The sequence below is a fragment of the Microtus pennsylvanicus genome, chromosome 16, assembly GCF_037038515.1.
Source record: "Microtus pennsylvanicus isolate mMicPen1 chromosome 16, mMicPen1.hap1, whole genome shotgun sequence".
NCBI classification, from domain to species: Eukaryota; Metazoa; Chordata; class Mammalia; order Rodentia; family Cricetidae; genus Microtus; species Microtus pennsylvanicus.
In genome coordinates, this window is record NC_134594.1 from 10,657,430 (window position 1) to 10,670,697 (window position 13,268).

General features: G+C 48.4%; 1 protein-coding gene across 1 annotated transcript; it reads left to right on the top strand.

The window, feature by feature from the left end:
- Positions 1-1,914: 1,914 nt before the first annotated feature.
- On the top strand, positions 1,915-13,268 carry Kcnmb3 (potassium calcium-activated channel subfamily M regulatory beta subunit 3). Its single transcript, XM_075951053.1, has 4 exons — positions 1,915-1,976; positions 10,006-10,179; positions 11,208-11,406; positions 12,849-13,268. The coding sequence occupies exons 1-4, from the start codon at positions 1,915-1,917 to the stop codon at positions 13,266-13,268; spliced, it is 855 nt and encodes a 284-aa protein (XP_075807168.1).

A 13,268-nucleotide genomic window follows, 5' to 3' on the forward strand; every position in this document is an offset into this window, starting at 1 on the left:
ATATGTGGTGGTATAAGCCTATATGCTGGTGTTGCTTCAACTTTGAGAGTCTGACCCAGAGTAGTTTATTCTAGGCATATTTAAATGCAGCACAGTTTGGGAAAGAGTTCCTTGGTTATAGTGAGCTCAGTCCCATGTGTCCAAAGCTTAAGACTTGCTTACTTTGAAACTTTTTAAATAAAGTACAAGTGACGTCTTCCATAAAGATACCTCCTATAGAGTAAATGAGAAAACAATCTCAAGTTTAGGGTCTGGGGGAGGATGTGGGGTGGCCTGGGCTACACAAATACTGAAAAGGTCACTAGGCTATTAACCACATCCACCCCAGCCTTCTGGGCAGAAAACAGGTTGTACGTCTCGCCTCTCCCTTTGAAGAGACAATCCCATGTATTTGATGTTCTTGGTTCTGCTGGTACTTATCTGTGAGGACAAGGACCTCCGGGCCTCCTACAGCTCAGCGATGACTGTCTCATCCTGACAAAGTCAAAAATCCAAACTAAATTCTTCCTCATTTAAGTTGTTCTTCCAGGGATAATATTGCTTTGTTTTTCATTATTTCTTTGTTTAACTTTATGTGTACGAATGTTTTGTCTGGCTGTATGTTGGTGTACCATATGCATGCCTGGTGCCCACAGAGGACGGAAGAGGGCATTGGATGCCATAAGACTGGAGGTACAGGTGGTTGTGAGCCCCATATGGGTGCTGGAAATTGAGCCTGGGTTTTCTGGAACAGCAGCCAGTGCTCTTAACCACTGAGCCAATTCTCTAGCCCATCGCTGAGTCTCAGAAATTCTGAAAAATCAGGTAATGATATAAATGATATAAATGTAATGACGATTTTTGAGATAGAATTCTCACGTAGCACAGGACAGTCTCAAACTCTCTCTGTAGTTGAGGATGGCCCTGAACTCTGACCCTCTTGCCTCTACCTTCTGACTGGAAATAGAGGTGTGTGTGTTATTGTGTCTGCTGTAAAGCTAATTTTTTTAATATTTATTTATTTATTATGTATACAATATTCTGTCTGTATGCCTGAAGGCCAGAAGAGGGCGCCAGACCTCTTTACAGATGGTTGTGAGCCACCATATGGTTGTTGGGAATTGAACTCAGGACCTTTGGAAGAGTAGGCGATGCTCTTAACCACTGAGCCATCTCTCCAGCCCCTGTAAAGCTAATTTTAAAGATTAAATTGATTAATATTATGACTATTGAGTGCGTGCTCATGATCTGTTTGTGTAGGTGTATGGAGTTGGCTCTCTCTTTCCACCTTTTCCTGTTGTCTGGTCACAGAACCCAGGTCACCCAGTCTTGGCCAAATGACCCTTTACCTACTGAGTCATTTTGCAGGGTTGTAAAGCTAATTCTCTTAACCAGAACAGACAATTAACCAGAAAAGCTGCTATGTTAAACCTGTACCCTAACATAATATTTGGGAAAAAAAAAAGCATTGTGTCTGGGACAGAACATTTCCTCTTGTTATGTGTAATGTATTAGGTATGTCTGTCTCCAATTACACCAAGTCCCTGAGGGCTCGGGACTTTCCATAGCCTTTTGGTCTCTATGACAATGCGCCTTGTGGCCTCAGAGGAAGCACAGGTGACAGGTGGTGCAGGTGCCAGGCAATGTTGGGGGAGACTTGTTGACTGCAGAATCGCACAGGTACATGAGCGTCTGTGCCCGAGTACTCCGCTTTGCCTGCCAGCCCAGCCAGACTGCCCGAGTCCCCACCTCTCTAGGAAACTTCTACAAATCCTGCAGCTCTGGATGAACCAGAGAGAGCTCCTGGTGGCTGTGGCTCAGCAGAGAGTTGGGAACTCCCTCTGGAACCCCACTTCTGATGATGCTCAAGCTTCCTGAGCTCTAGAAGGGCACGGCTCGGGCAAGCAGCATCCGTTCTGTTCAGCCGCAGGCCTCATGCAGCCCTTCAGCATCCCGGTCCAAATCACACTGCAGGGTGGCCGGAGGCGCCAGGGGAGGTAAGTCCCCACCGGAATCTCTCACTAGAGTTCATCCTGCCGGACAAAGCTATGTGCACTTCTAGCAGACAGGCTCAGATTGGAGGCTCAGCTTGGTAGGTGCTTTGAGGAGGCCAGGTTTGCAATGCCTCCAGGCACCCGCAAACTACACCCTCTTATTCCCCAACCCCTCCCCCATATACCTCCTACTCCATCCCACCACCACCTTTGGTTGTCGTTTTGAGACAGGATCCCAGGTAGACTAGGGGCCCCAAGTTCTCTATACAGTTAAGAATGATCTTCCTGCCTCCACTTCCCAAGTGCTGGGATTACAAGTATGGACCCATGTACCTGGAGCACGGGTGATGGAGGCAGACCGTGTGGGCTCTGGATCCCAGCTCTCAGGCAGTGCTCAATACCTTCTGTGTGAAGGAATGAAGAAATGACACTAGCCTTTGGTCTCAGTGGTGAAGTCTTGGTGATCCAGACCAAGACCCGGGTGCCAGCTCCCCATCTAGGCAGCTGTAAAATTCTGGGTGTCTGCTACCCTTCTTCTTCTTCTTTTTTTTTTTTTTTTTTTTTTTTGGTTTTTCGAGACAGGGTTTCTCTGTGGTTTTGGAGCCTGTCCTGGAACTAGCTCTTGTAGACCAGGCTGGTCTCGAACTCACAAAGATCCGCCTGCCTCTGCCTCCCAAGTGCTGGGATTAAAGGCGTGCGCCACCACCGCCCGGCCGCCACCCTTCTTCTTATCTTGAAATAGTGACACTTACCTATGTGTGCCCTAGCACAGGGATAAACCATCCTTGAACTCTCTAAACTAGACAAAACTGTGTGTCCTGTGTACATTAGCTTTTTTATTTTATTATTTTTGGTTTTGTTAGTTTGGGGGGGGGGGTGTTTGTTCATTTGGTTGGTTTTTGTTTTTTGAGACAGGGTCTTTCTGAGGCTGACTTTGAACTCCTGATCTTCCAGCCACCACTTCCCCAGCACAGAGGCGGCAGGTGCGCACCACCCAGCTATGCTGCAGAGAGGAGGAAGTGAAAAGGATCATTTTAGGGCCCCAGCTCCCCCAGGGTGTGCAAAGCAGAAGAGTTTTAAGCTTCAGGGAAGTGGGGCTCCCACGCCTGTCCTAGAACTGGGGCAGCAGCGCAGTCAGCAACGGGCAGAGGAAAGGAGAGCAGTGCCCGGGGTTTTGAGTAAAGAGATATTAAAGATGTGCTGGCATGTTCTTGGGAGGGGAACGCCTTGAGGCCGAGCTCTCCTACCACAGGAAGCTTGCTAGTAGGAGCTGGTACTGGCTCGCCACTCACTTTAACTACCCTCCTGGGATGGGACGTGAAGAAGAGGGAGGGGGGCGGATGGGTTGGGGATGAGATTCAGGCAGGTAAGAGGGTCAGACCACAGAGCAGAGAAAGTCTCCGAGCTATGGACTAATGCTTTTATGAGCAATTACAGCGAGTCTCTGCATGGCGCAAGATTGAGCAGCGACCCAAGCCAGCAAGTGAAAGTTAGATGCTGCTCATGACAAGGAAGACAGTCAGTCTGTCCCCCGCACTGCTCATGATGTGGAAGACAGTCAGTCTGTCCCCCACACTGCTCACGACGTGGAAGACAGTCAGTCTGTCCCCACACTGCTCATGACTTGGAAGACAGTCAGTCTGTCCCTGCACTGCTCATGACTTAGAAGACAGTCAGTCTGACCCCACGTACCTGCATTTCACTTTCATTCCTGATATGCAGAGCTGGATAGTGCTCTTTGCTCCCACCCTGAACTTGGTGGTGGCTTTTAGTCAACCTCATCTGCTGTTTCGAAAAAAAAAGTTAAGCAGTTTTGTAATTAAAAACAAACACCCAGAAGGGGATGAAAACAATGACCAAAGTCTTTTTTTTAAAAACAGAAACTAATTTCCAGAAGGTGCTAGTTGAATATGCCCCATGCCCAGAGTCACAAATGCAGCGGAATTCTTGCCAAGTGAATTGTGGCACGTGGCTGAGCTATAGTAAGCCTTTAAGGAACAGTTCTTACACAGTTCCCATGTCAAAGGGCAAGGCTGCTGGCTTCTGTCCCGATCACACCCAGAAAGCTAGGCAGCCAGCAAGCTAGCCTGCTCATGCGCACCGGAACTGCTGCTGTGCTCAGGACTGGTGGGAAAGTTGCCCTCTGCAGGGAGGACTGAGTAGGGAGGAGGACAGGGCAGGGGGGACAGGGTAGGGAGGAGGATAGGGCAGGGAGAACTGGGTAGGGAGGATTGGGTAGGGAGGACAGGGTAGGAGGATAGGGTAGGGAGGACAGGGCAGGGAGGATTGGGTAGGGAGGATTGGGCAGGGAGGACAGGGCAGGAGTATGGTAGGGAGGATGGCAGGAGTACGATAGGGAGGACAGGGCAGGAGTACGGTAGGGAGGACGGCAGGAGTACGATAGGGAGGACGGCAGGAGTATGATAGGGAGGACGGCAGGAGTACGATGGGGAGGACGGCAGGAGTACAATAGGGAGGACAGGACACTGTTAATAGGGCTGGGTGGGCAGGGCTGGGAGGATGACAGGGAGGACAGACCAGGGAGGGTGGGTGGGAGGACAGGAAACGATGATAGTGCCACAGAGGACACTTGTTGATGTCTCCAGGATATGAATATTCTTGGCAAAAGATAAATGCTATTGACTCATCTCACTGACTAGATGAGACCATTGTTAACCACTTTGAGATCCTGGGATGAAAAGTGCTTGAAATTCCACTGAGCTCATCCCAGACGGGGCCTTTACAGTCTCAGCAACTGAAGACAAGCTAATAACATCCAACTCAGAGGATGCAGGCAAGAACTGGACATCTTATCGGATTGACAGACTGATGTTAAATCATCAGTAGAAAAAATTTTCTACAAAGAATTGCTAATGACATAGAAATTAAACAAGAAATACAATAATAAAAAAACCCTAAGTGATTTAATGTGGTCAGATTTGTTTAAAACAATATAAAGACAAGAATAATCCAGGAAGGGAATTGTACTTAAAACAGCAAACTTGAGGAGCTGGAGAAATGGGTTAGTAATTAAGAGCATTGGCTGCTGTTCCAAAGGACCAGGTTTGGTTCCCAGCACCCTCACAGTGCCTTGCAACCCTCTGTAGCTCTAGTTCCAGGGGATGCAATGGCCTCTTCCAGCCTCCAGTGGCACCAGGCATGAATATGGTGCACAAACACTCGAAGGAAAAACATTTTATACATATAAAGCAATTTTTTTAATGGCAGACTTAGGGCTGGAGAGATGATGGCTCAGTGGGTAACATTGCCCACTGCTCTTGCAAAGGGCTGAGGTTCAGTTCCCGGCCCACATTAGAGAGCTCACAAGCACCTGCAACCCCAGCTCCAATGAGATCAATGCCTCTCTCTCTGCCTCTGTTGGCACTTCTCAAGTATGCACACACGTGTGTGCGTGTGTGTGTGCGTGCATGTGCGTGTGTGTGTGTGTATGCGCATGTGTGTTAACAAGTCTTAACAAAGAAAGAAAAATCAAGGAAGGAAGAAAGGAGGGAGGGAGGGAGGGAGAGAGAGAGAGAGAGAGAGAGAGAGAGAGAGAGAGAGAGAGAGAGAAGCATGTTTCCTTTCAATTTCCCCACAGTTTTCAAGTTTCCCACACTGATGAACTGATGAGCTGGAAGGTGAGTCACACTCACTGATGGATGCTCTTCTGTCTACTGTCATTTCATGGTCCATTCTGTGGCCGGGTCATAAGTGTCTGTGCTCACGGAGAATGCGCAGCCCACATCCATCACTTAGAGAAGCGACTGCTTTGATCCCTTATGCTTCTTCACTTTCTAAAAGGCTTTTGGACTTCTAAAAAGTGTGTATGAATGTTTTGCCTACATGTATTCATGTGCACCATGTGTGTTCTTGGTTCCCTTGGAGGTAAAACGTGGGCTTCGGATGCCCTGGACCTGGAGTTATGGATGGTTGTGAGGCACTGTATGGGTGATGGGAACCAAACCCAGATCCTCTGTAAGAGCGATAAATGCTCTTAGTGGTGAGACACATCTCCCTCCAGACCCTTTCATATCTTTGTTTATGAACCACTTACAGAGGGTGTAAAAAGATATCAAATAGGACAGTGGATTGTATCTGTTTATCACACATCTGTCAATGAGGCAGTAATACTGGGTATATATAAATTAGAATGGAATCTTCCAGAGGAATTAATCAATGTTATACCATCTTTATATTTAATATAGATTTTTAAGGTTCATATCACTGTTCTCCCCCTCCCCGCCGTGTGTGTGTGTGTGTGTGTGTGTGTGTGTGTGTGTGTGTAAGAAAGACAGGAATAGAGACGTGTGTGTGCCCTTGGAACCCAGAATAGAGTGTCAGATCCCTCAGATCTGGATTTACAGGCAGTTGTAAATTTTTAACACAGGTGCTGGGAACCAAACTCAGGTTCTCTGCAAGAGAGCCAAGGTAGAAGGATCATAAGTTCAAGGCCAGCCTATTCACAGAAAAAGACCCTGGCTCAAGCAGTTAATCAACCAACCACACAAGCAAATGTAGAGCCAGAACACTGACTGCCAAGTCCCCAAGGATTGCTGACACTCGAGGGGCAGCTGGGATGCCCTTCCTCTCCTCGGCATCCTGGTTTAGAAAGGGTTTTAATGTGGGTTCCCGTGAAATGGTATGTGTACCACGTCTGCATTCCCTGACACTGAATCTCAGATCCTTTGGAGTCCAGGCTTCAGCTGGGTGGTGAATTAAATTCTGTGCTTGGGTAGACCTGGGTGTCAGAAGGTGAAACTTTACTCTGTTTTTTGTTCTATGGGCTTTTTCTTTCATTTTTCCCTTCCTTCCCTCCTTCTTTCCTTCCTTCCTTCCTTCCTTCCTTCCTTCCTTTTTTTCTTTCTCTCTTCTTTTTTAAATAAAATACAATCTTGTCTAGGTCAGCCTCAAAGTCATGGTCTTCCTACCTCAGCTTCCTGGGGGTGGGTTCTAAAAACTTATAGTAACATGTCCAAGCTAGGGTTCCCATTTTCAGATGCTTTTAGTCCTTTGTGGCTTTCTCTTTATTTTTAAGTTAGTCTACATTGACTGTGTACTCAGCTGGGGTAGGTAGGCAGTTTGCCACATGGCTGAGGTAGAAGCCTATTACTTCTACAGTCATAATCAATCTGTTGAATGCAGACAGTATTCTAGTTCCCCTCTACCCGATGTCCTCTGTGTTACTGCATAAACTATCCTCTCGAAAGAGAATCTATATGCAAATTTTCAGTGACTACATTATCACACTCTCTATGAAGTCACTTCCTTACAACGGGGCTCTGTGACTGTCAGTTTCTCACACATACTTGGTATAAAGTGGGCAGAAGTAGAAGGGACGACATATCTGGCCTGGGATGAGCAGGATCTGGCAAGTCAGGCCGTTTTCATGGAGTGTATGCGGTGAGCATATTAAAAGCACCACAGAAAGGGCTGGGGAGACCGCTCAGTTGGTACAGCGCGAGGACCCATGCTTGATCCCTCAGAAGACACAAAAACCCAGACACTGCTGGAGGCCAGCACAGGAGCATCTCCAGGCTTGCTGGCTGACTGGAGCCACAGCCCCAGGTCCCATGGAGAGACCATGCTTCAAAGAGAAAGGGGAGAGGGCTGGAGAGATGGTTTCACTTGCTGTGAAAGCATGCGGACTTGACTTCAAACCCCTGAGCCCATGGAAAAGCCAGGTTCAGTGCTCGGTGACTGAAATCCCAGTGGTTGTTGTTGTTTCGGCTTTTTGTTTTTCTCTGTGAAACAGTCCTGGAACTCACTCTGTAGACCAGGCTGGCCTCGAACTCACAGATTCGCCTGTCTCTTCCTCTCAAGTGCTAGGATTAAAGACCCGTGCCACCGCTACCCAGCCCCAGTGCTCTTATACTGAAATGGGAGGCTGAGACGGGAATCTCCAGAGGCTCCTAGCCTGGCATATGGAGTGCTTAAACGAAAATGAAAGAAGCCAGGCAGTGGTGGCGCACGCCTTTAATCCCAGCACCTGGGAGGCAGACACAGGCCGATCTCTGTGAATTCGAGGCCGGCCTGGTCTACAAGAACTAGTTCCAGGACAGCCAGGACTGTTAAACAGAGAAACCTTGTCTCGGTGGGAAAAAAAAGGAAAGGAAAGAGAAGAAAATGAAAGAGACATGTCCTCTGATCCCACATGGAGGTGTGTACCAAAATGCTCTCTCTCACTTTCTCTCTGTCTCTGTCTCTCTGTCTCTGTCTCTCTCTGTCTCTGTCTCTGTCTCTCTCTCTCACACACACACACACAGGGCAGGGGGAGGGTATTAAAAATTGCCAAGCAGGGCTGGTAAAACCACTCAACGGGAAAGGGTACCAAACACCACCCCTGGTAACCTGAATTCAGTTTCTAGAGTCCACGTGGTGGAAGGAAAGAAGTGATTGTTGCAAGTTGTCCAAAACCAACAAAACAGAACCCCTCTCAAGCAAGTCTTGCTGGGACCCACAGTGGCATTAGCCAGAGGGACAGATGTTCTTCTCAGCACTGGGTCCTGGACAGTCTGGGCTCTCCACCGTCACAGTCTGCAGTGTCAGCAGCGAGAAGACGGAAGGAGCAAGGGGATGAGATCAAGCACGGCATATGCTTTAGGAAAGCAAAGTAAAGGAAAACACAGCTGGCAGTTCCTTCCATGGGACTTTCGCCTGGCTCTAAACTTCAGAAGCGTTCGCAGCAGAATGGGGGGGTCTGAGTTCCCACGCTTGAAGCTGCATCTCTTCTGCTTGGAATGGGAATGGATGGAGGCTGACCTGGGGAAGTGAGAAATAAGTATTTTAATGAGAGCTGTCATGATTTTAAAGTGTTAGCAAACACTTCCACATTAGGAAGAAAAAAAAACAGACAGAAAAGAGCAAGCAGATGCTTGTGTGGCTGGAAGCATGTCTATGTGTGATGGCCTCACCACTCAGCAGACATCCCTGTGAATGGATCATCTCAGCTCCCAGGACAGGGCAGATGAAGGGAGGGCAGAGTTGAGGGAGCATGGGTTTGTTCAAAGATGGAGGGATGGTGTGGGGAGGGGAGGAACTTTGAACCTGTGAGCAGCAGATCAGACCAATGGCATGCTGTCTCACCCAGGGGATGGGGGGCAGCAGTGTGCAGCCGCAGAGCAACCTCTTGTCCCAGGTCACTGTAAACGTGGTTTTTGTAGCTGTGCTCTCCATGCAGAGTTCCTAGGAATCTGGAGAAATCACACGCAGAAAGGCTGTAAAGGCCACTGAAAGACAAGCAGGCCCAGAACCTGCATCCCAGGTGATGATCGAGAGCCATACCCAGGCGACTGATTCTGTTCTAGTCGTGGATATGATGGCTCTCCTGAGATGCCACGAGGCACAGCGGTCCCTAATCTTGTTACAGTTTCTCCTTCCCTCCCTTTCTTCTTCCTTTTTAAAAAAAAAAAAGAGGGGCTGGAGAGATGGCTCAGTGGTTAAGAGACTGCTCTTCCAAAGGTCCTGAGTTCAATTCCCAGCAACCACATGGTGGCTCACAACCATCTATAAAAAGATCTGGCGCCCTCTTCTGGCCTGCAGGCATACATGCAGGCAGAACACTGTATACATAATAAATAAATAAATAAATCTTAAAAAAAAAACCCTTAAAGCTTTATTTTTGTTTGTTTTGTGTGTATGTGTGTTTGTGTGTGTGTGCCCACTTGTCTGTATGAGCACCTATCATGCAGGTGTCTGTGAAGTCTGTGAAATCTAAAAGAGGGCCTCGGGTTCCCTGACACTAGTTAGAAGCAGTTGTGAGCCCCCGGGTGTGAGTCCCAGAGTCCACTTTCAACAAGCTGATTTGCCAATATAATGTAAATTATGCCGCACCCAGCTTTTTACATCTGAAAAATATTTGACAACAAATCATATTGGCTTATATTGATGGCGCCCATTCTGAGGTCTGGGTGTGGGATCTGGGGCATTGCAGGAAGCTGTTTATGACTTCAGTGAGCCAGACTCAGGTTGGCCACATGGTAAACGCCTGAGCTCTCTTAAACTCACACAGCATCTTTCTTGACTTACCCCAAAGGCCAGCACTTGCAGCTTCAGGCAGAAGTGATGGAGACCCGCTGAAGGTGCACCCAAAACTTCCATCAAGCGCGGGGGAGGACCGTGCCACGCTGCTGGGCATCGCCATGATGGCCTCCTCTGTGCCGATGTTCTTCCTGCTGGGGACCACGGTGTTGAAGCCTTTCCTGCTCAGGTGAGACACAGGTCAATACCCAGAGCTCCCGGATGGGCCCAGCCCGGCACTGGAGTCCATTCTGCCTTTTGCTGTTGTTGTTTTTCGAGACAGTTTCTCTGTAGCTTTGGAGCCTGTCCTGGAACTAGCTCTTGTATACCACACTGGTCTCGAACTCACAGAGATTCACCTGCCTCTGCCTCCAGAGAGCTGGGATTAAAGGCGTGTACTAATACCACCTGGTTCCTTGAGTTGCCTTTGGTCATGGGGTTTAATCATAGCAACATAGAAGTAACTAGTACAATACCCAAGATATTATCTGTGTCATGTACAGATCACAAGTAGCGTTTTCCAAGAAAATGTAACGAAGGCCAGTGTGATGGAGCTTGTAGCATGTACCATCTGCCCACACTCCCTAGAGCATAAAGATGTGGCTTGGTACCTTCAGGAGTTTACTGACATAAAATCAGCCTTGTCTCCCAGGGGAGATTGACTCTTGGTGGCTATTTAGAGCAATGGTAGTTACTTAATTTCTCCTAATACTTGCATTTGGGGCGGGGGGGGCGGTAGATGAGACTGGGTTTCACTGTGCAGCCCTGGCTATCCTGGAACTCACTCTGTGGACCAGGCTGGCCTTGAACTGACAAGAGATCTACTTGCTTCTGCCTCTCCAGATGCTGGGATTAAAAACGTGTGCTACCACTGCCTGGCTAATACTTGCATCTTAAATATTAGTATAGCGGTTCCCAGGCTTTAGCTCAGACCTCCTGAGCTAGAATCTCTGGGAGAGAATCCCTGGAATCCACGGGGCAGTCTTGATGCTAACAAGTGAACTCCTTCGGGCGAGTCTGAAGCTTGACAGGATTGTGTTAGGGCTGCTGAAGACACCAGCTCTTTGCCATTCATTCCTTGGTCAAGATGTGATGTTTGTGTTGGTGTATGGGATGGCCCATCACCTCAGCTGTGTCTTAGAAGGCACAACTCAACTTTCCAGCAGCTGCTCTAAAATCCTCACACCCCTACTTAGAAGAACACTCTCCATTTCACAGCTCCAATAGAGAGGAGTCAAACTGCACCACCATCCACACGCGCATTGCAGAGGATTGGCTGGACTTCACATTCACCTGTGAGGGCAGCTGCCAGGACCAGGGTGGGTATCCCTGTCTGCAGGTGTTCGTAAATCTCACCCACTCAGGCCAGAAAGTGCTTCTCCACTACGACGATGAGGCCGTCAGAAACAACCCCAAGGTAATGTGGATCTGACAACTCAGAGTTCTCTCTGCTGCCCTTCCTTAGTGCTGTCCTGGGTGGGGCACAAGCCATCCGTGGAAAGCCCGTTTCCTTCTAGCGAACACTGTCTTCTTTGGAGGGTGTGGGTCATGTTCCCAAACTTGCTATATTGCCAAGAATGACTTTGATCTTTGGAGTCATCTAGCTCTACCGCCCAAGTACTGAGATTACCAAGTCTTGTTAGAAGTGGCTGAGGATTGAGCCAGTAGTGTGTATGCGAGGCAAGGGCTCCACCAACTGAGCAAAGCCCCAGCCCCTTCCGAATATGTTCAGAGTATTTCATCAGGATAGAGGAAGCTGCAGCAGTCCTGGGGAAATGCAGTACATGGACAGGAGAGGTTCATTCCAGCTTCCTGGTTCAGTGTGAAGTCCTAAGCAGGCAGTGTCTCCCCACTCTATACCTGGTTAGAATGAATGAACTCAGTCTTCCTTCAGCCAAGCTGGTAATTCTTTTTTTTTGGGGGGGGTGGAGGGGTGAAAAGACAGGAATTCTTTGGGTAACTCTGGCTGTCCTGGAACTCACTCTGTAGATCAGGCTGGCCTTGAACTCACAGATTCACCTGCCTCTACCTCTTGAGTCCTGGGATTAAAGGCGTGCGCTACTACCACCCTGTGGTAATTATTTTTTTTTAAAGATTTATTTATTTATTATGTATACAACATTCCTTCCATGTTTGCTTGCATGACAGAAGAGGGCACCAGACCTCATTACAGATGGTTGTGAGCCACCATGTGGTTGCTGGGAATTGAACTCAGGACCTCTGGAAGAGCAGTCAGTTCTCTTAACCACTGAGCCATCTCTCCAGCCCCCCTGTGGTAATTATTAAGACATCTAAAGAACTTAAGAGTTTGAAAAATTCTACCACTGGTTCATGTGATTTACAGTTCATAGTTACATATAACTATAAAGGTTTTATTAGATGACATGCTATAACTTAGTGTGGCTGGTGATTAAACACTTAATCTAATGATTTCTGGTTTTCTATTTTGGATACAGTCATTTCTAAAGTCACACACTAAAGAGTGTGTGTGTGTGTGTGTGTGTGTGTGTGTGTGTGTGTAGACACGCATGCCATGGCGTGTAGAGGTCAGAGGATAACTCACAGGCATGAGTTCTCTCCTTCCACCATGTGATCCTGGTGATAGAGCTGAGGGGGTCAGGCTTGGCAGCCAGCACCTTTGCTCCATGTCTCACATTTCTGTAGTGTCTGTCCTCAACATGGAAGCCCAATAGCTAACAGACATGGTCATTTCATTCTGTGCCTGCTGCCAACCTCACCCTTCTCTCCACACTATGTGAGACGACTGTGCTCTATACCATGACCCCAGCAAAGCATCAGCCTGCAGCCCTCATTGCTGGCCGCCGTTGAGAGTGCTTTTTCCCTCCCCCAACCTCCCAGTGCTTTTACACGCCCAAGTGTCACCGAGACAGGAATGATCTGCTCAACAGTGCCCGGGACATCAAGGAATTCTTCGATCACAGAAATGGAACTTTCACTTGCTTCTACAGTCCCGACGGCCAGATGGGAGTTGTCCTGAGGAAGTCTGGCCACAAGGTTGTTTTTCATTGCTTATTTTGGCCTTTACTGACTTTGCTGGGCGGGGCCCTGATTGTTGGCTTGGTGAGGCTGACACAGCATCTGTCCCTTCAGTGTGAACAGTACAGCGCGGTGCTGAGAGTTCAGGCAGGAGGCAGAGCACCTTCCGTGGGCAGGCGCAGGGCTTCGCTGTGCCGTGTGGTACAGAGCCAGGGGAGGAAGAGAGAGCTGAGGAGGCGGCCCCAGCTCTCCCACCAGGAGAGGCTCCAGCTGAGGACTTGA